Raw genomic sequence first — 20,630 nt, forward strand, 5'->3', positions numbered from 1 at the left:
CTTATGAGTCTGTGTTTCTTTGTGAGGATGTTCAATCAGATCTGTGTCGGTTAGCCACCCTCAGGACACAAGGTGAACAGGATCGTAACACAAAGACAAGTATGCATTTCATTGTGATTCTCTTCGACAAAGTGGGGATTAAAAAAGTATTATACATATCTATATTCCCTCCATGTGCGCGTATAGATTTGATACATACCACATGGAGATTGAAAGATGAAGTTCTGTTGTCATGAAATATGGAATATATGCTAATATTGTATTATGTGCATGTTAAAAAAATGATTTCACTGATTAGCCTAAAAGGTTTCAATTAACATTAGATCAGTGTGTATATTGAATGTGTATATTGAATCATGTAAACCATTAATCACGTATTAACCAAGTGTCATACAGGCTGTGTGTTTATAAGATGTCATAGTCTTGAGTCATTTCATTCTCATAAGTCTTGAAGGTTTAGCTACACACATGTAACACCAATACCGAGCAATATCTGGGTGATGCTAAATAACCTTTTTGTCTTATTTCAACCAGTTCACATGTTGATCTTTTGGGTTCATATGTCTGCCATTAACGGTCTGGTCTTGTCTTGGTGTTGTCTTGGCTGGTGTGTGTTGTCTTCTAGGCTCATATGGTTCAGCGCAGACTTGTCCATCAGGTCAGTATTGTGGGTTCTGAGAGGCGGAAGCCTGAGGAATGTGGCTCTTTAATAACAGAGTAAATATTGATGTTTGTTTATACCCCTTGTGTATACTTTGCTTATTTCCTCAACACTTTTGTCTGTGTCTCGTCATCAGCTGCAGTGGGGTTTCTTATAAGGCATGGCAAAAAAAAAAAGTCAGCTTTTTCAAGTCTTGTATTTACACGACCAGTGAATACTTCTACTGATATTGGAAGACGGACATTTACCTCGAGAATCAGTAGAATTCTTGAATATTTCAGTTTACATTTGGTAAATTAGAGTAACTGACCCCACTGGCAGATTTTCTTTCTTGATAAAAGTCTGATTTTAAAAACTTAGTACACAATTCTATTTTGTTCTTGGATTGACTGTGGTGATAGTCGTGTGTTGCTGTTGCTTCTTTTCGTGTCCTTGTGGTTGTTGTGTTCAGGGAAACTGCTACGTTGTTGTGACCTTGCCGGCAAGTTGGTTCCGCTCAATTGTGCTTCCCCAGTGGTGTTGTGTCTCCTCCCCTCTGTGTATTGTAGTTTTGACTTGTAGAATGTGCTGTGCGCTGATTTACAATTCAGACCATTAACATTTAATATTTATGATCGCCTGGATTAGCCATGCGTTCACTCTGATGGTATGTATGTCTGTTTTCTTTCCACTTTACTCATGTGAGTTAGTCGATATCTGTAAGACCGTGTCTTATTCTTGATAGGGCAAATTCTGCTTTACTTGTATCACAACCTGTATACTGACCTTGGTTATTTTTCATATTGGATAATCACTAGAAAACACAGCTTATAAAAGGGCAATTGTCCCCAATTGTCCCCAATTGTCCCCAAGGGCAATTGTCCCCTACAAACCCTTATCTTCACAATGTATGAGCTTGACCGCTTTATTTAAAATTGAAACCTAATCATTATTTAGTTTTAAATCCCTGCACAGCAGCAGATCATATTGGCTCAGCGGCTGAGAATCGGCTTGATAAACTATCTTACACACATTATAAAACTCTTAATTAGTAAATAAATCACCCGAGTGCAGTAGACGATGGGATATAATGGGACGTACATACATACATTTCCACGTTGAGGTCACAAATACACCCAAAAAAATGTCATAATAACTTTTCAGCATATTTTACTTTAAGTGTTCTGAGAGAAAGCTAGACGTCGGAACCTCCTCGTTGCTCTGTTTTCAGGCTTTAAGAAATGTAGCTCATGATTAGAGGCTTTGGCCAATCACAGTTCATTTCAGAGAGAGGGTGTTCCTATTGGCTGTTGCCAATGCCGATGCGCGGACACGTCCCTTCAGTGAAAGCCTGACTCTTATCTTATCAAAAAAGGGAGTCTGACAATGCAAGCAAACATTTCAGAGATAGAGAGAGAACATTGCCAATAGTTAATCCTTCTGCTAACTGTAGCCGGCTGTGGCTAGCTCACGGCTATGGCTACCACTTGAATTACAAAGTCCTGAAAGGTTGTTCATTTTTGCCCAATTCTGCCAAAAAACTGCCTACCCCAGTAAATATATTTGGAAAGTACACAGTCCCTAAATTAGAGTGATATGTACCTTGGCAATGATTTATTTTAACACCCCTGCCTAACTTTCCTCCCCAGGGTTATTTGATCCCTATATTACAAACAAAAAGGGTGATGGTATTAATAAATAAGGGAATATAAAGTAGATTGTGTGAATCTGAGACAGAGGGGGAAATGGCCAGAATGGGAGAGGCAAAATCTGATTTAGGTACAGGCAAAGTACGGGATGAAGTGTTTCAGTAATCTGATTATTTGGTGTAACTGGCACGATGATTACAAATCCAGTGAGCTGTCCAGGATGGGATGCACAGCCTTAATCTCTGCAGAGGGAAGAATGAAAGGAAGGATGGAGGGAACGGTAAAAAAAAGAAAAAAAGAAGAGGGAAATGGAAGTGCAGAGACGGTAGTGGAGCAGGGAGCAGAATGGATTCCAGCCTGACAGCAACATGAACATGAGCTGGTGAAGAATGAGTTTCTGGAAGGTGCTGCAAGATTTTTCATTTTCTGCAAACTGTGGCCAGCTCATAGCTCATGCTGTTGTTGGCTCTCACACACACACACACACACACACACACCGGCACACATACTCAAATTGACCAGCCCTCATTAACAAACTCATGATGATAAATGAACATAGAGAACAGGTTCATGAAGCAGTGGGGGAGGAGTCATGGGGATGCAGGTGGAGGCTGTGATCAGTAAGCACATATCATGAGCGCAGATGAAGAGAAATATAAAAGGAGTTGACTGTGAAATATATACAGCTGAACACTCAAGAGGATGACACGTCAAACTGGCTTTAAAACAAGCAATGTGAGGGTACCGACAGTCAGAAAAACAAGTGAACGCATCATGTACATGTATATTGAAGCAAACGAGATGTTGTACAGAAGACATTTTCTTCTCACATCCGAGTTTCTTTAATTATAGAATATTCCTAAGGATCTCTGCATAATGTGACAGACACCTAAAGCACACAGTACCAACACCAGGGGTTGGTAAGCTGGAGAGGCTCCTGTCACTGACTGTTTGAAGTGCTGTCTCTCAGCGCTCTCGGGCTGAGTAATGTCTATAGCTCTCGTGTTCAAAGCAAAGAGATGAGGTAGTGAATATACACTTCTCAGACATTTATGGGCTGCAGGAAGAGAAGAAAATACAGGCACGCAGGGAAAGAAACACATAAAAGGTAGTGGACCAAATTGTATTTATTTACTTTTATTTAAAATTTACCGAATAGTTTTCTAATAAAATTGAACTCATTTGAATGGGTTGCTTTTATGTTTATTTAAAGTAAATGACAATATTCCAGTATGTGTTTCTTTATTGCTTTATTTGGTTAGGGACAGTGCACATTAATAAAACATCCCTGTAAATGCGCCAGAGTTAGCCAAGAGGCTATTCAAATATATAGATTTATATTCTTTATCCACCATTTTTTAAATATATAAAGAGAGGCAGACAGAAAAAGTCTGAGTGGTCAAATGAAAAGTCAGAGGAACTATTTATTAATATTACAAACTAATTCATTTGAATGTAAAGGAGTTTGACTGAGGAGGAAATCCTGAGACGTTTTGAGAAAAGAGGCGAACAGAAAATAATGGGAACAAATTGGAAGGAAAAGCAGGGTGTTGATTTAGGAAAGGGGAAGTTGATGGGGAGGAGGCGGTCGAAAGACCAAATAATCATTTGCTTGTTAGAAAAAAAAACTAAAACAATGCATTGGCGCACAAAAACAAAGAACATTCGGCTCCTTGTGCATCTGCACAGAAGGAGGAAACAAAAAAAACGTCATTTGAAAAGGGCCGGCGTGTCTTTCAGCCATTCAGTGTAATTAACCACTTGAGAATAACATCTCAAACGGATACATATTGTTGCCGTTGACAGGGGAGGACAGGGGGTCAAGAGAACGGGCCGGCGCGCTGTATCTCCTCCTCAGGGCATTGGAAACATCTCATTGTGCAGATCAGCCGTATTACACTATCGGCTGATGAATGAATTCAGAGGTGGGCGTACAAATACCGACACACACACACACACACCGAGACACAAACCACAGGAGCTTTTCCTCTGAGATCAGACAGGCAGACAGCGGAGCTCGTGGCGAACTGTGCTCGGCTATGAACGCCTGCCAAACTCACAGTGTGGGCGAAGCCTTTTTAGCCTCTAACAGAGGACAGGAGAGCCCGGGAACGTAGTATCGCATTGCCTGCATATAGCCTTGCCTTAAAGTGATTGTTATATTATTGTAATGGATTGAGAAACGTAACCTGACATGGGCTTTTAGTGAAACCACGTCCTGATATCCAGGACTTGCGGTATATCTTGGAGGAACAGTGGATGTTGAGCAAGTGTTTGTGTACATTTCAGACCTGTTGATGTTGGCATAGATGTGCAATGTGTGTGCTGTTGGTGTGGGAGGAATGGATTTGTGTATAACATGTTGCGTTTCTTTGTGTAGTGTTGATCTGTATTCACGTGCATGCTCTCCTCTCCGTTTTTTTTTTGAACAGTTCTCTCCCTCTCCATTGCAGGCCGACGCATCCACCAGCTTCCTGCGTGCAGCTCGTTCAGGGAACCTGGACAAGGCTCATGATCACTTGAAGAATGGACTCAGCATCAACATAGCTAATCAAGTAAGATCATTCCGTTCAACTCATCAGCACAGCCATCCAAGAAGCTGTTTTCGCGCATGTGTCAGTGTCAGTAGAAAAGAAAGCCAGCCACAGATTTTAATTGAAGAAATGATGACTGGTATCAAAATCAATTACAACATGTAGTGCTCACAGTGTTTAACAAAAATGGCAGCCTAAGAATACCTGCTGTAGGAATCACACTCAATCCAAAATTACTTTTTTAGTTGTTTTCCCTTTGGGATCTTTGTGGGTACATTGCTACGGTATTTATGCATTTGTGGATTAATTCACATGAAAAGCCAGGAGCTGGATGCTCCATGCATGTTTTCTTGGGGAGTCGAAATCCATTCTGTAAAAACCTACATACTACGGTCTAGTAACCACCTTGCAAGTCTAGGATGAAAGAGTACTGCTGAGCCACATTACCAGCAGACCAAGGCAAGATCACTTTATTGCTTGCAGTTGTTAATGTTCCTCAGGAGAAATTTCCAATGTTGCAGGTCTGGAGGAGATTTCTTTTTTACTGATATACTACGGCAGGGACGTTAACTTTATAAGCTATTTTCCTTGAAACCAACCGCAAGTTTATTAATTCATGCCCAGGGCAGCCGATTGGAAAAATTGCTCAGTGCCTTTTGTTCTGAGCATACAATATTGCATCATAATATCTGGGGGGGGGGGGGGGGGCACCTGTTGTCAGACCAGTAAGACGCACCTTTTGCTCGGGCCACAATAAGCCAAAAGTCTCATATTCTTGGCAAAGATATACTAGATATTATACATTTTAAGTATAAAGAACCCTGTATATGTAAAGAATATGTACTGTAAATACATTCAGAGAGTTTGACATCAGTTCAAATTCTACTTTGATAAAATGCAGAGAGGTTTTTGCCTCTTGCACTAATGTCTGGGACTGTGCAGGTGTTTGTCACCCCACTGTGGGAAAGTAAAAGGCTTTTCCCTGAAGTAACAAGGTCATGATTATGAAATGAGAATGTTACTTAGGAACTTCATTTTACCCCTCTGAGATACAGCACACCGCACAGAATTTGTTTTAGTCTTCAAAGGAACTTGGGATTTGAATGCAACACATAATCTCACCATTCTCTCAATTGAATGCCATTCTGCCGTATCAGCAAAGGATGTAAGATATAAGACTCAAAAAGAAAATTGAAAAATTCACGACTCATTCGACCTCCTGATTCTCTGTCTTTTGCGTAAAGCGGTGTGCATGAATAATTAAGTATATTAGATTATAGTCCCCTCAATCTTCTGCCCTACTGTCTGCACGCTTACACCTTGTTGCATCATGACCATAAAACACTCCAACTGCAGGCGACTGGATATCAGGAGACATGTGTGTGTGTGAAAGTGAATGTGTGTGCTTTGGACCAGCTTGCCAGTACGTTGTTGTGTTAGGGATGGCTGGGGAGTGGGAGTGATGTTTGGTAAATGAAGAGACAAGTGCTTTTATACGCAGACAAAACACTGTCAGCGTAGATGGAATTCTGGGCATCAAGGACTGAACGCAGCAATCTGTGGCGTGCTATTGATGCGTGCATTCGCGCACCGGCACGAGAGACACAGAAGACGAGAGACGCAGAAGATAGAAGACTGTTGACATAGACGGAAACGTTTTGCACGACATTCAAGGGTCCTTAACATACGTCTATTGAGAATGTAATCAACCAGATAATTAATATTGATATCATCTACAATAACTTAATTTCATGCCCCCAACCATGGGATCAATTATATTTCTAAAGACCCTTAATTTGATTCTCTAAAGGAAATATTTCCCTCCATTTCCCACTCCCCTATTTTTCTTTCTTTTTATGTTTTTTTTTCTTTTCTTTTTTTGTATCTATTAGATTGATCGCTCTTTACTGAGAGAAGGGTATTGTTTATGAGTGATTCATGTGTTTCTGCACCAACAGCCTGTCCTTGCTATACCTACTGCCCTGCAGGCTCTTGTTAGTGCTCTCTCTCGCTCTCTCTCTCTCTCTCTCTCTCTCTCTCTCTCTCTCTCTCTCTCTCTCTCTTGAGGTGTCTAAATACCGACCATTGTTGTGCTACTGTCTGTGTCTGTGGCATACATAAATGCACATCATTAGATGTCTGTGGTGCGGCTGTTAATGGGCATTGAAAGTGATATTATTTTGTGTTAAAAAGCAAACTGAATGTCACAGTCTCTTCTTTTTAGTCCAGTGTGTGCTCAGCAGACGATCAGGCACTTTGCATTTAACGGTGTGTGTAACTGCCACTGACACACACCGTGTTTCCCGTCACTGTGCGCATGCTCGCAGAGAGACTTTGGTACCCGTTTGAATATCGTGACACCGCAGTGTGATGGGAAGCCTGAGAGCAGCGTGGATAACTGAGACTCCTGGTGGCCAGATTGGTTACAGCAGGCCGGTCGCAGCTTCGACTTTACCAGCACAATATGGAGCCAGCCATCCAGAGAAGACAGTCGGACACACAGAAGGACAATGTTGAGATAAAACAGGTGTCTGCTATCGCTGCCCTGCCTTCTCCCTACTCATCAGCCTCATCAGGCTTTCATGTTGCCAGGACCGAGTCCTCCTGCTGTCGTGTGTTTATCAGTAAAGTTCAGAGAAAGACGAGCGATGTTCCGCACAGCTGGAGAAAATGAGCATATGTTGCAGTGCTCACGGGGACGTGAGACTGAAGAAATGCAGTGTTTCTTTTTCTGCTCCTGCCTCAATTTCCCTCCATAGGGAGGTTGCATTTAACACAGGTTGCATTTAACACAGGTTGAATGTGAACTTGGGAGTTTGAAGATGTTCAGTAGCACAAATCAAACACATCCCAGTCCCAGACCACTGCGCTAATAGCGTGTTTGGCAATTCTGAAAGGTCTTGAGATATGCTATGTGAGTGGTTGGGGCTAAGACCACAGTGATCATTAAAGGCCAAGGAGACGACGAGGCCAAGGAGACGACAAGGCCAAGGAGACGACAAGGCCAAGGAGACGACAAGGCCAAGGAGACGACGAGACCAAGGAGACGACAAGGCCAAGGAGACGACGAGGCCAAGGAGACGACGAGACCAAGGAGACGACAAGGCCAAGGAGACGACAAGGCCAAGGAGACGACGAGACCAAGGAGACGACAAGGCCAAAGAAGGGCAAGGATGTGTGGAGATTTCTGAGAGATCGTTCCACAGATCTGTAGAAGGTAGAATGTGTTGCTTCGCATGTGTGTTGAGTAAGAACACAATTTGCTGCAACTCATTACTTTGCCCTGAGAGATGTGGTATCACTTTTCAATTAATGTGGACTGGGATTATAATAATCCTCATTATGAAGGGGATTGTCATACTGCTGTATTACTAAAACGTTAAAATATGATACGGTGCTGTGTGTTTAATCCAAAGTTCAAGAGTTTTTAATAAGAGCTGGTGATAACTTTTTCAGAGAATATTATATCCTCTACGTTTATATGTGTCTATATGTGACTAAATCTCTTTGTCTTCTCCCTAAGAATGGTCTTAACGGGTTACACCTGGCCTCTAAAGAAGGGCACGTCAAAATGGTCCTGAATCTACTACACTCTGGCATTGAGCTGGAAGCCACCACCAAGGTACCCGTGTTCCCTCCGTATGCTTACTCATCTAAAGTAGCATTTCAAGCTGAACTGAAATGAATGAAGCACTTTTACTGTCACACCTTCCCGACACTTTTCTTAACTTCAACTAAGCTCTGAGCTAATTCAGCTGCACTGCAACTATAGCATCCATAAGGAAATGAGTCTTAAAAATAAATGCAATACAGGCAAATAAACTATAGGTTACCTGCAATGACCAGGTGTTAAGATCATGTTTTGCCACCTGAACTGTAACATCTGCATTTAATAAATAATAATAGTTTGGTTTTCTTTGGCATAAGGGACAGAAAAGTTTGGGGTTTGCCTCTTTCATCGTCACATTTCTTTTTCTTATATACCGGACAATTACAAAACTCTAGATGTATTTCAGTGTTGAGCTCTAAGTGTAGCGATCTAGGCCATTCTGTTGCAATCACTCTCTTTTGGTTCACTCTAATTTTCCTCTCTCTCTCTCTCTCTCTCTCTCTCTCTCTCTCTTTCGGTGTGTGGTTTTGTGCGTGTCGATGCGTGTGTGACCTCCAGAAAGGGAACACGGCTCTCCATATCGCAGCGCTGGCAGGGCAGGAGAGAGTGGTGGCTGAGCTCGTCAACTATGGTGCCAACGTTAATGCCCAGTCGCACGTGAGTCACCGCGAGCTTTGAGCGAGAGAAGCGTGTGCCAAGTCTGCGTGTATGCATCTGTATTTCTGCGCTTGCATATGTGACACACCTGCGAAAGAGTATATTTGCAGACAAGGACTGTGTGTTCTTGAAAAGATAAACACTTATTATTTTTTTATTGCTCAGGTCAACTGAGACATAAATCCCCTGTATGTATGCATGAGGATGTGTGTGTGTTTTTCTGATATTGCATCTTGTAATATGGGCCCATGTTATTGTGTGTTTGTGTATATATATGAAACTATGCATAACATATTCATGCCCTTACAGAAAGGGTTCAGTCCTCTCTACATGGCAGCGCAGGAGAATCACTTAGAGGTGGTGAAGTTCCTGCTCGAGAACGGTGCCAATCAGAGTCTCCCAACCGAGGTACGTGAAAACACAGTTATGGAAAAAAAGATATAGGTTTGTCTGTGTGTGTGTGTGTGTGTGTGTGTGTGTATTTCAGGCTACAGGATATTTTATCTTTCACTTTATCTGCTCATAGACTATTACGTGGTGTCCAATTCACGTTGTCCCTCCCTCTTCTCCATTCTTTTCTCTTCCTTGCCCCTTCCTGACCTCCCTACTTTTTCTATCATCTCTCCTCTCTCTCACCCTCTGTCCCCTCTCTCAGGATGGCTTCACCCCTCTGGCAGTAGCCCTCCAGCAGGGCCACGAAAATGTTGTGGCACTGCTCATCAACTATGGCACCAAGGGCAAGGTGCGCCTCCCTGCATTGCACATCGCCGCACGAAACGACGACACGCGCACCGCCGCGGTGCTCCTCCAGAACGATCCCAATGCTGATGTTCTCAGCAAGGTATGCGCTCGCTGAGATTGTGTGTACTGCCGTGAAGGTTTTACTAAGTGTACAATGATAATACAATCAGCCAAAATGCAATCTCCAAACCTATCGGCCTTGGGGGCAAAGGACAATATTTTGGGGGTTGCTGAGTTGCGCAAGACTTCCTCTTCCGTGTGCCAGTCATTGTTTACTGTCCGATTGGCAACTTGAGTTGCGAGTACGGAGTTGCAGCTGAGAGACGACGTCTACGGCTAGCCTCTATAAACAGATATCTGCATATGAACCAAGACAACCTTTCTTAAAAGAGCTAAGTAAAAGCTAGATTGTCGTCAGACGATAGCAGGTGGGTTCAGAGATTGTGTTTCGGCCAATGCTTTCTGCCTCATTTGCCTTTTTTACCTGGGTTCAACCAAAGCTCGCTCTAACATGATTGGTCAATAGTACTTTAACTACAAATAGAAACCAAAATGCTTTCATCCCCAAAATCTTGTCCCGTTACAATGTATTTTCCATAAATGAAAAGAAAACTCTCCAAGCGAATACTAAAGTGAGACAGGTAGGTGTCACAGCTCCCACAGTTATGCAATCCTTTGGGCTATTGTCTGACTGTTCTCTCTAAATTTAATCTAACTGTATTCTTACTTTAATCTGTGTCATGCGCCTTGTTGTAACCTTGTTTTTTAAAAGTGATATAAATAGACTGGAATTATTCTTATTTATACTTCAATCTCACACTTTCCCATTATGTCTCCTTTCTCTGTAGACTGGTTTCACACCCCTCCATATTGCAGCCCATTATGAGAACATGAGCGTAGCCCAGCTGCTGCTGAACAGAGGAGCCAATGTCAACTTCACCCCCAAGGTCAGTTTGTCTCCGCTGCAGGACCGAAAGTGACCTCTGAAAAAAACACGTGTTGATTAATACAACTAACTTATTTCTTGCTACTTCTCTAGAACGGCATCACACCCCTTCATATAGCCTGCAGGAGGGGCAATACGATGATGGTCAGACTACTGCTGGACAGAGGAGCACAGATTGATGCCGTAACTAAGGTAGCGTGCTGTTCAGCTCCACTCCGCTCTGGCATTTTGTCACTTATGCATGCCCAATGCCTTCCAAATATCTATTTCCTCCATCTGTCTTCCTCCCTGCTGATTTGCTCACTTCTGTCTCTTTTGTCGTTTAACACATTTCCAATCTCTCTCTCTTTTGTAGGATGAGCTGACTCCTCTCCACTGTGCAGCCAGGAATGGCCATGTTCGCATCATTGAGCTCCTGCTGGAACACGGCGCTCCCATCCAGGCTAAAACCAAGGTAGAGGCTGTATAATCAGCAATGATCATCAGGGTGTACTGTTCAATACTGATTTTTGTGAATCGCTATCTCATTACCGAGTGTGAGATTCCATATTTGATGACAAATAATGTTCCCAAGGCCAACAGAAAATCGGCGTATTAAGCCAACTTGCTAGAAACCTGTCTGCGTCCCATTCTTTCCATCCTACAGAACGGTCTGTCCCCCATCCACATGTCAGCTCAGGGGGATCACATGGACTGTGTCAGGCAGCTACTGCAGTACAACGCTGAGATCGATGATATGACGCTGGACCATTTAACCCCTCTTCATGTAGCAGCCCACTGTGGTCACCATCGGATGGCCAAAGTCCTACTGGACAAGGGGGCCAAAGCCAATGCACGAGCTCTGGTAGGTTTCTTTAATAATTTATTCATCTATCATGATAAAAACTTAAAAGGAAAGCCAATCTTTAATGCCGGCTTCAGTGTTTCAGTCTGTATTGATTTAGCAGTGCACAGCATCAGACAGTCACCATCACTGTAGGGAGACAACTATGATAAAAAAAGAAATCTGAACAATCTATGGATCAATAGGTATAAAGTGGTTGTGGCTTCAGGACTTGAACTGTTTCCTCTGTGTTTCCAGAATGGCTTCACACCTCTCCATATTGCCTGCAAGAAGAACCACATGCGGTCCATGGACCTGCTGCTTAAGCACTCTGCTTCCCTGGAAGCTGTCACAGAGGTGAGACCATGTGACCACCAGGGACCAGGGATCTGAAAATGAACAATTAGCCACTCCTTTGAAGTACAGTAAAGTTTTCACCCGAGTGGCATTCACGAGCCTTGGTGACCTTCTCTGTCTGTGTTTTTTTTTTCGTTGTATGTGTGCAGTCTGGTCTCACTCCTCTTCATGTAGCAGCATTCATGGGCCATCTGAACATAGTAAAGAACCTGCTGAAGAGAGGGGCTTCACCTAATGCTTCCAATGTGGTGAGAACCCCTTTTCCAACCCGACACTGAACAAGTCCTTCGTAATTCGTAACTGAACCGGTCACTGTTCAGCAATATTTAATTGACTAATGGCTTGAAAATCTCAGTTACATACACGCAAGTGGCATATTATGTAATTTAAATTATCTGGTTGACCTTTATTCATCTACACTAGAAAGTGGAGACTCCCCTCCACATGGCCTCCAGAGCAGGACACTGTGAAGTTGCTCAGTTCCTGCTGCAGAACACGGCACAAGCGGACGCTAAGGCTAAGGTACGAGTCGTGTAGTCTTGATTTAGTCATCCCAAAAAGCATAAAAAGTTTAATAAGGCCGGGTAGTATTGTTAATCATTACCCCCACTACTTAATGATATCCATTTCCCTGTTCAAAACTTAAATTGACCTCTTTCTCTTTGTGCCCAGGACGACCAGACACCACTACACTGTGCGGCCCGCATGGGCCACAAGGAGCTCGTCAAGTTGCTTCTTGAGCACAAGGCCAGCCCCGACTCGGCTACCACTGCAGGCCACACGCCCTTACACATCTCTGCACGTGAAGGACATATCCACACTATCCGTATCTTGTTGGATGCTGGGGCACAGCAGACCAAGATGACAAAGGTAGAGAAAAAATGGTTTCGTAGGCATTAATGCTCTATTAGTGCAAGACGATTCCAGCCTCAACTGAACCGGTCCTACATTAGGCACTGCTCTAGTCAAGGCAAATGTGTTTTATATTGAGCTTCAAGATCTGTATTACAGTAATTCCTTGAACATTTGTATTTTGGAACATTCCAAAATAGAGTTAATAAAGTTTGGTCTTAATATAAATGCATATTTTCTAAACTGCATGAGAATTAAAGAGAAAACTAGCCCGTCTGTGTTTTCCGTCCAGCGACAGACAGTGAGTATGATACACATGAATGACAAGCATTTTCTTTTGAGCAGAAAGGCTTCACTCCCCTCCACGTGGCCTCTAAATATGGGAAGGTGGACGTGGCCGAGCTCCTTCTGGAGAGAGGGGCCAACCCGAACGCAGCTGGGAAGGTGAGGCAATCTGTGCTTCCTGTAGTTCAGCTCCCTGAAGTACACAAAAACGTACTCCTGGGAAGAGCAATTGAGCCTGAAAGGTTGACGCCACAGAGATGATTTGGGGATATCAGCTTTACTGTATGTGTTTCATATATACATGTTTTTGTGTGTATTTGTGGCTTTATATATGTGTACATGTGTGTGTGTGTGTGTGTGTGTGTGTTTAACAGAACGGTCTGACACCCCTTCATGTGGCCGTCCATCACAACAACCTGGATGTTGTTAGACTCCTGGTCAGCAAGGGAGGATCTGCACACAGCACTGCCCGAGTAAGATGCTCACATATGTGTGTGCACGTACTCACACAGGCAGGCCAACACAGCATGCCACCCCATCGCTGACACACGATACCGAAAGAGCTCAAATGCGTGTGCGATACCTAAACATACAGTAACTTACATGACAACCTTTGTACTCCGAAGCACTCTTATCATCACGACAGCATTCAAGTTTGAATCTAAAATTAGACGTGAACAGTGTTAAGAAAAGCGATGCCCACTCCTGTGTGTTACTGTATGCCCTTGTTTGTTTCTCCTTACAGAACGGCTACACTTCCCTGCACATAGCGGCCAAGCAGAACCAGATGGAGGTGGCTAGTTGTCTGCTGCAGAATGGGGCAACACCCAATGTAGAGTCCCTCCAGGGCATCACGCCCCTACACCTGGCTTCACAGGAGGGGCGGGCGGACATGGTGGCCCTGCTCATCTCCAAACAGGCCAACGTTAATCTGGGAAACAAGGTGTGATATTAGAATGGATCAAAACGTGTCAGTCCCAGAGAGTGAAAGTTCATTTATGTAGCTTTTCAACATGATCCTTTCCTTTGCCGTCCTTTCTGTCTTTTAGAGTGGGTTGACCCCTCTGCATCTTGTGGCTCAGGAAGGTCACGTGGGAATCGCTGACACATTGGTCAAACAAGGAGCTTCCGTTTACGCTGCTTCACGGGTACGTTACACAGTCTCCTCTGGTTCACAGAATATGACTGTGTAAGATGAGTAAATAGATGACACTGATTCAGCTTATTCCACTTTTCTGATGGAAGCAGTGTCATAATGTAGTCTCTGACTTCAGGACATTAATAAGTATGGTGTCGTAGTCATCGGGCTTTTCTATGATTTTACTATTTTCATTTATTTTTCAGAGTTGGATGGTTTGCCATGTGGCTCGACAATTCTCTGTCTATCTGGGAATGAAGAAGTGGACAGCAATTTGATATAACTTAATGTTTTCATTAAATGAATAAAATAGAATCTATGAATATTTAATTTACAGCATGTGGGTTTGTCACACTAGCTCATTGGTGTCCAAGACATTAAAAATGTATATAAAATCTATCAGTTATCTGTAACATAGAAATGGATAGTAGGTGATGAGCCTTCAATTCTGCATACTCACTTTAGTTTGTACAAGTGTTTGCACAAGGCCCCTTTATAGACATTTAAAAAAAAGCGTTGACGAAGCTACTGAACAGCAGCTAATAGTCTCTTTCTCTCTCTCCTCGTCTCAGATGGGCTACACACCCCTTCACGTGGCCTGTCACTATGGCAACATCAAGATGGTGAAGTTCCTTCTGCAGCAGCAGGCTCATGTGAATAGCAAGACAAGGGTAAAGGATCTCTCTCTCTCTCACTTGTATAATATATATAAGTATGTTTATTATCATTTTGTCTGACCATCCTTCCTCTTTAATTCTCCAGTTGGGCTACACGCCTCTGCACCAGGCCGCTCAGCAGGGCCATACCGATATCGTCACCATGTTGTTGAAACACGGAGCCCCGCCCAATGAGATTACTACGGTGAGACACCTTTAGGGACGCCTTCTCCTGTTAATAATCTTCCTCTCAACACTGGTTATTCCCTCTTGCCTGCACACTGATGTCTCTGGGCAAACATGCTTTCTATAGAGAGCGTGAAAAACAAATAAGTAAATGACTCTTTGAAGGCATGCCTTACACCTGATGTACAACATGATTCAAATGGCTTGACAGATATAATTTAGTAAAACCAATAAGACAATGTTGACCACATCATATTCTTAAGGGAGAAAGTCAATATACTGTCCTGAAATATCCCTCTACTGTAATACTGCCTTCAAGAGCATAGGGCCGATAGGATTTTGTTTTTGTTTTAAGATTAAGATGCCTCACCCCTCAGTGGTGATTGTAAACGGTATGAACCGCTCAGGGAGATTCTATTATGGGATGCATATTAGTGTCCCCTTGTCTCCAGTCACCATTTATCACCCCTTTATGCAGATGATACTGTTTTATATTTTTGCAATTTGTATTATTTTACAAGTAACATATTTCTTATTCCACATTGAAAGCAGTCACCTTACCATAGCTGTAATAACAATACTTATAAACTATGTCAATTATAAATATATAAACATGTTTTTTGTGTTTGGATTTTTCTGATGGATCTTATATGACCCACGTAATTAATAAGGTGCTAGATTTGTAGTTTTTTGCAATCAATGACTTTATGCGTAGACATCAGTTCAGTATTCCTTCTTTTGCATTTTGATTTAATGTTAAACAACTAAGAGGTTTATCACATTATGAAATCATTTGCGCGAAATAACAGATGTTGTGAAAATGTCGTTTTTTTTAAGACTTTCCATAGAAAGAATGAAATGCTTCAGTTAAAAATTTATGGAAATACTGTGCTTTATGTTTCTCATCTGTCCCTGTACAGAATGGGACGTCTCCCCTGGGTATCGCTAAGCGTCTGGGTTACATCTCTGTCATCGATGTGCTCAAACTGGTTACCGAGGAGTCTGTCTCCGCGGTGAGCAACACATCATGCATGGTTCATAACATGGTTACACCAGAACCCAAAGAAAGAAGTAGCCCTGACACACCATGACTCAGATGTTCAAATGAACAATTGTCCTGTCTTGATCAGGTTCAGCTCCCTCACCTGCTTGCATAATAATTCTGCATTTTCCATATCATATATATTTTCATCCTCCCTCTGCTCTACACAGATCACTACAGAGAAACATCGGATGAGTTTCCCTGAGACAGTAGATGAGATTTTGGATGTTTCGGAGGATGAAGGTAGGCTATCCCATTTAATTATGTTATCAGCTGTATAGCTTTGATATTTAATGTTCAGCCCTGATTTGCTTTTTTCTGGTAGAAGAAGACTGTATGGGAGGTACACTGACGCATCAAAGCACCACCATGAATTTAAATATGTTTATGACTGTTTATAACACCCTTTTCCGTTTGTTTTGTAGGGGTTGCCCAGCTAACTTTAGGTAGGATTGTGTCTGTGTATCTGGCTTGTCCGGTCTGGTGGCTAGTGAACGTGTGCCTTCATTGCAATTCTCATTTTCTCTGTGCGTCACTAATTGTCTTTTTAATCAGTTTCTCTGACTCTGCTCTCAACTCCAGCCCTGTTTGCTCTTCTCTATCTTTATCTCCTCTATCTTTATCCCTCTCCCTCTCGCTCAGAGATTTATTTTTAAAAAATGTGTCAGTTTTTCATCAGCATGTAGTCACGACATTTTCCTTTTTTACCAGCGTTCAATGCACATCTGTTCGTGGACTCATTATTGACGGAACTCCAGCACCTCTGCGTTTAATAGACGAGCGGCTCCCTTCCAATCGAGCCATTATGTAAATGAGTGCTCCTACCTTTGACAGGCTAATTGATCAACAAGCTAAATTACACACACGCTGTCCCCAAGCTGTGACGCTCCACACGCACAGTTGCTGCTCATGCAGTCGTCTTTCTGTTTTGAAGAAATTCAGAATTAAATCAATTCAGTGTCATTTTTACAACACATTTTGAAGCATTTGTTTTTCACACTAATTTTCGCTCTTGTCGTCGTTTAATCGTATTGCTTTTTCTTCTTTAACATTTTTGTGTTTACCTGTACAGCTTGTACTAATGAATGTTTAAATGTCCGTGAACAACTCTGTTTCGTGAAGTGGTTTATCGTTTAATATTGTTGTTATGGTATATTATTTCAATATCATTCCTCCTTAATAATTGAGGTATTTTCTCCTACACAGAAACAACCATCACCACATGTGATTTCATCTTTAATGGGCATGCTCACTAAAAACGCTGTCACCAGGTGCCTTGCAGTTTGCCGTCCGTGCAGTGTCTTAAACTGTGTTCAAATTCACTGTCTTTCCAGTCCTCTTCTTTCACTCCTTTAGTTTCCATCTGCTCTGGTTGTTGTTGGTTTTGACTCCATTGCTCAGACTAAAATATTTGAGATTGCTTTGTGGCCCCTTTTTTTTTTTCTGTGGTTCTCATGAAGGTGAAGGGATGGGAAGGATGGTGGTGGTTAACTACTACTACCACGACGACTACTTGCGTCGTCAATTGAGAATCCAATCAAGTGACATTATTTTTATTCAGAGAGGCCAACCACAGTTCAAGAAACTGTCACTCATTTAAATGAAATCAAAATGGGGAATTCCATTGGCAGAGTTCTAACTTGATTTAAGACATTTCATAACTGAGTGGAAGAACTTGAGAGCTGAGATCAGCATCATTTTTGCCCTGTATTTCCCCGGTCTCGTCCTTTTCTCTCTTAATTCTTTATGTGCAACCTGTTCTTTGCCTGTTCTTTGCTGTTTCCTCTTTGATCCTCTTCCACCTTTCTCACCTCTTTATTTTGCCCACAGGAGACGAGTTGCTCGGGATGGATGGAGGACGCTATTTGAAGCTTGATGACTTCAAGGACCAGGACGATGACTTCCTCTCTCCAAAGAAAACCCTGAGAGACTTTGAGGGTGGCATCGGTACCACGTAAGTCATTGTGTCCTCACTTTTCTGCATTTGTGTTGCCTGGTTTATGGTTTTGATTTATGTTCAACAACATCTAATGTAACAAATGTTGTAAAATGGGATTGAGTGAGTCATTGAGTGGCTGGCATAGTTCATTTGCAGTGCCTCTGTTCTAAATTATGAGAAGAATGAGACCAAATTATCTTTATTGCAGGATAATAGACAGCTGTTTCATGCCTTACATAATCCTCACCTCCTCTCCTGCAGGCCGTATTCTCCTGCTATTCCCAGGATCCCTTGCGTGTCCCCAGAGACTGTACTGCTGGATCAGGTAGGCTTAGCCCTTTATGTTTCGAGGATGCGTTGCATTTTGTCAGCATTTGTTTCTTCATCCCACTGAAGACAGATATTAATTTGTCAAAGTTAAAAAGTATTTTTAACGTTTATTTTTATCTCTACTTTTAGTTTCCGTCTCTTCTGTGAGATTGTCTCCTCTTTTTCTGGTTTCCTCTCTTTTTTCTCACTCAGCTCATTGTGCTGTCATTTTTTTTATCACCTTCTCCTCTCTCTCCTTTTCTCTGCCTATCTTTTCTCCGTCGTTCCCTCCAGCTTTTCTCTGCCTTAATCTTTTCAGTCATGGTTATTTAACTGCCTCTCAATTTTTTACCGCCTGTCTCCCCCCCCCCCCCACCCTCTCTCTCTCTGACCTCAGCACACCCCCATCCCCCTGCCAAAGGAGTATGATGAAGACTCTCTTATCCCGAGCAGCCCGGCTACAGAGACTTCAGACAACGTCAGCCCCGTGGCCAGCCCGATTCACACTGGGTCAGCTAATAATCCTCATATTATATAATACTAAATTATGTTATTGATTGATGCTGCTTGTCAGGCTCATCATAAACGAGGGATTTTGGCAATTTCTTCTGTGTTTTTTAAAGTACAGAATGCATGCAAGGGCAGTACAAATTTAATAAATGGGAAAATATGTGAAAACCACTCAGACTACTCTGAATTTAGAATGTAGACTCACATGTATAGTATGTGAGAGACAGGGGTCTGATTTAGGCATTAGGCAATCTTGAAATGTTTTGATTAAATAATAATCGCTTTGTTAGGAGTGACAAACCACAGGAAGCATATTCACAAACTCACAACTGAGAATGCTGCACTTTGCAGAATCATCCTTCGTCTTCTATGAACACCGATCACTGCTGATGTCGTGATATCGGTGATATCAAAACATCAATGAATGCCAAGTCTGAACCACGGATTCTCCGCCCACCACCCCGCCTCCTACAGTGCTAGCAAATGCCAACATAGTTACAGACATAGTGCTGTTTTCTATCAAATTGAGGCTAGAATTTGTACTGCATACATAAATGATCATCAACTATTTCAACTGTCACTGTGTTTGCACGTTGTTTATATCGTTATTGCACAAAACACATGTAATTAAGGAATTTCCAACAAATTCTTAACATTATTTTGTTAAGTATGCTTAGGCACAGCACAATGAGTCGGCATATAAAAAGCAGAATTTAAGGGGAGTAAGAAAAGATAGAACTCCTGAGATGAAAGTCACCCTGCTACACACACACACACACACACACACACGCACGCACACTTCTGTATGAAGCTGCCTGTCTGATGCACTTAGTCTTAAGACAGTCCAATGAAAAGGGCACCCACATAGTGCCTTGGTGTTTCCTTTATGAACGACTCCAACAGAGACCGGATCAATTCCAAACCACAAATGAATAATCCTTCCATCTCATTCTGTGCAAGAATTTCCCTGAGGAAAGACCAGTATTGATTGCTACATTTTATATTATTTAATGGCAAATACATCTTCTTCATTATAACGTAAAGTTTTATGGTGATTAATTGATCATCTGAACCCTTTTCATTTAATTATCGTTCCACTGTTTGACTCTCAGCTTCCTGGTGAGCTTCATGGTGGATGCTCGAGGAGGCTCCATGCGAGGCAGCAGACACCACGGCCTGCGAGTTATCATTCCTCCTCGAACCTGCACTGCACCAACACGCATCACCTGCCGCCTGGTCAAACCTCAGAAGCTGACCACACCTCCTCCGCTGGTGGAGGGGGAGGGGCTCGCTAGTCGAATCATCTCCCTAGGGCCATCAAGTATGCAGTTCCTTGGGTGAGTCAACTTTGTACTTGTTATATTTCCTCTATTTGGACAGCTTTATGGCCGTCATGAAAAAAATGACTTGTCAAGGACAATTTCGTGTGTCAGCCCATATGTGCATTTATGTTTGCTGATATTATCTTTTTGTGGGTAATATTTGAATGAAAGGAATGAAATGTTTGCACAACTTTTTCTGTTTGATTACTACTTTCCTGACAGTTTTCTTTTCATTCATTTATTTTAAAATTAATTAGCAGTTGTAGGAAGAATGGCGTGCACTGGATTTGTTTAAAGAAAACGACAATAATGTGCTGTATTTTGTGTCATTTGAAAATAAATTACAAGCTGATGATTATGGTGCCACCTGTTGGACATTAATAGGTCTGTATATCTCAGGGCAATGCTGTAAATGATGGTATAATCATAGAAAC

At 42.2% G+C, this 20,630-nt stretch overlaps 1 protein-coding gene across 1 annotated transcript in view; it reads left to right on the plus strand.

Moving 5' to 3' along the window:
• ank1b (ankyrin 1, erythrocytic b) overlaps positions 1 to 20,630 on the plus strand; it is a 64,087-nt gene that overhangs the window by 27,609 nt on the left and 15,848 nt on the right. Inside the window, exons 2-27 of the mRNA XM_076079603.1 lie at positions 4,743 to 4,844; positions 8,347 to 8,445; positions 8,992 to 9,090; positions 9,400 to 9,498; positions 9,746 to 9,931; positions 10,680 to 10,778; positions 10,871 to 10,969; positions 11,133 to 11,231; positions 11,424 to 11,621; positions 11,859 to 11,957; positions 12,107 to 12,205; positions 12,381 to 12,479; positions 12,630 to 12,827; positions 13,155 to 13,253; positions 13,469 to 13,567; positions 13,840 to 14,037; positions 14,144 to 14,242; positions 14,805 to 14,903; positions 14,995 to 15,093; positions 15,995 to 16,087; positions 16,287 to 16,359; positions 16,542 to 16,562; positions 17,947 to 18,070; positions 18,317 to 18,380; positions 18,762 to 18,874; positions 19,987 to 20,211. Of these exons, the coding sequence (XP_075935718.1) occupies positions 4,743 to 4,844; positions 8,347 to 8,445; positions 8,992 to 9,090; positions 9,400 to 9,498; positions 9,746 to 9,931; positions 10,680 to 10,778; positions 10,871 to 10,969; positions 11,133 to 11,231; positions 11,424 to 11,621; positions 11,859 to 11,957; positions 12,107 to 12,205; positions 12,381 to 12,479; positions 12,630 to 12,827; positions 13,155 to 13,253; positions 13,469 to 13,567; positions 13,840 to 14,037; positions 14,144 to 14,242; positions 14,805 to 14,903; positions 14,995 to 15,093; positions 15,995 to 16,087; positions 16,287 to 16,359; positions 16,542 to 16,562; positions 17,947 to 18,070; positions 18,317 to 18,380; positions 18,762 to 18,874; positions 19,987 to 20,211 (2,981 nt within the window). The remainder of the gene's footprint in view (positions 1 to 4,742; positions 4,845 to 8,346; positions 8,446 to 8,991; positions 9,091 to 9,399; positions 9,499 to 9,745; positions 9,932 to 10,679; positions 10,779 to 10,870; positions 10,970 to 11,132; positions 11,232 to 11,423; positions 11,622 to 11,858; positions 11,958 to 12,106; positions 12,206 to 12,380; positions 12,480 to 12,629; positions 12,828 to 13,154; positions 13,254 to 13,468; positions 13,568 to 13,839; positions 14,038 to 14,143; positions 14,243 to 14,804; positions 14,904 to 14,994; positions 15,094 to 15,994; positions 16,088 to 16,286; positions 16,360 to 16,541; positions 16,563 to 17,946; positions 18,071 to 18,316; positions 18,381 to 18,761; positions 18,875 to 19,986; positions 20,212 to 20,630) is intronic.

The sequence above is a fragment of the Anarhichas minor genome, unplaced genomic scaffold (assembly GCF_050575085.1).
Source record: "Anarhichas minor isolate MPS153535 unplaced genomic scaffold, ASM5057508v1 ptg000073l, whole genome shotgun sequence".
Classification (NCBI taxonomy): Eukaryota; Metazoa; Chordata; class Actinopteri; order Perciformes; family Anarhichadidae; genus Anarhichas; species Anarhichas minor.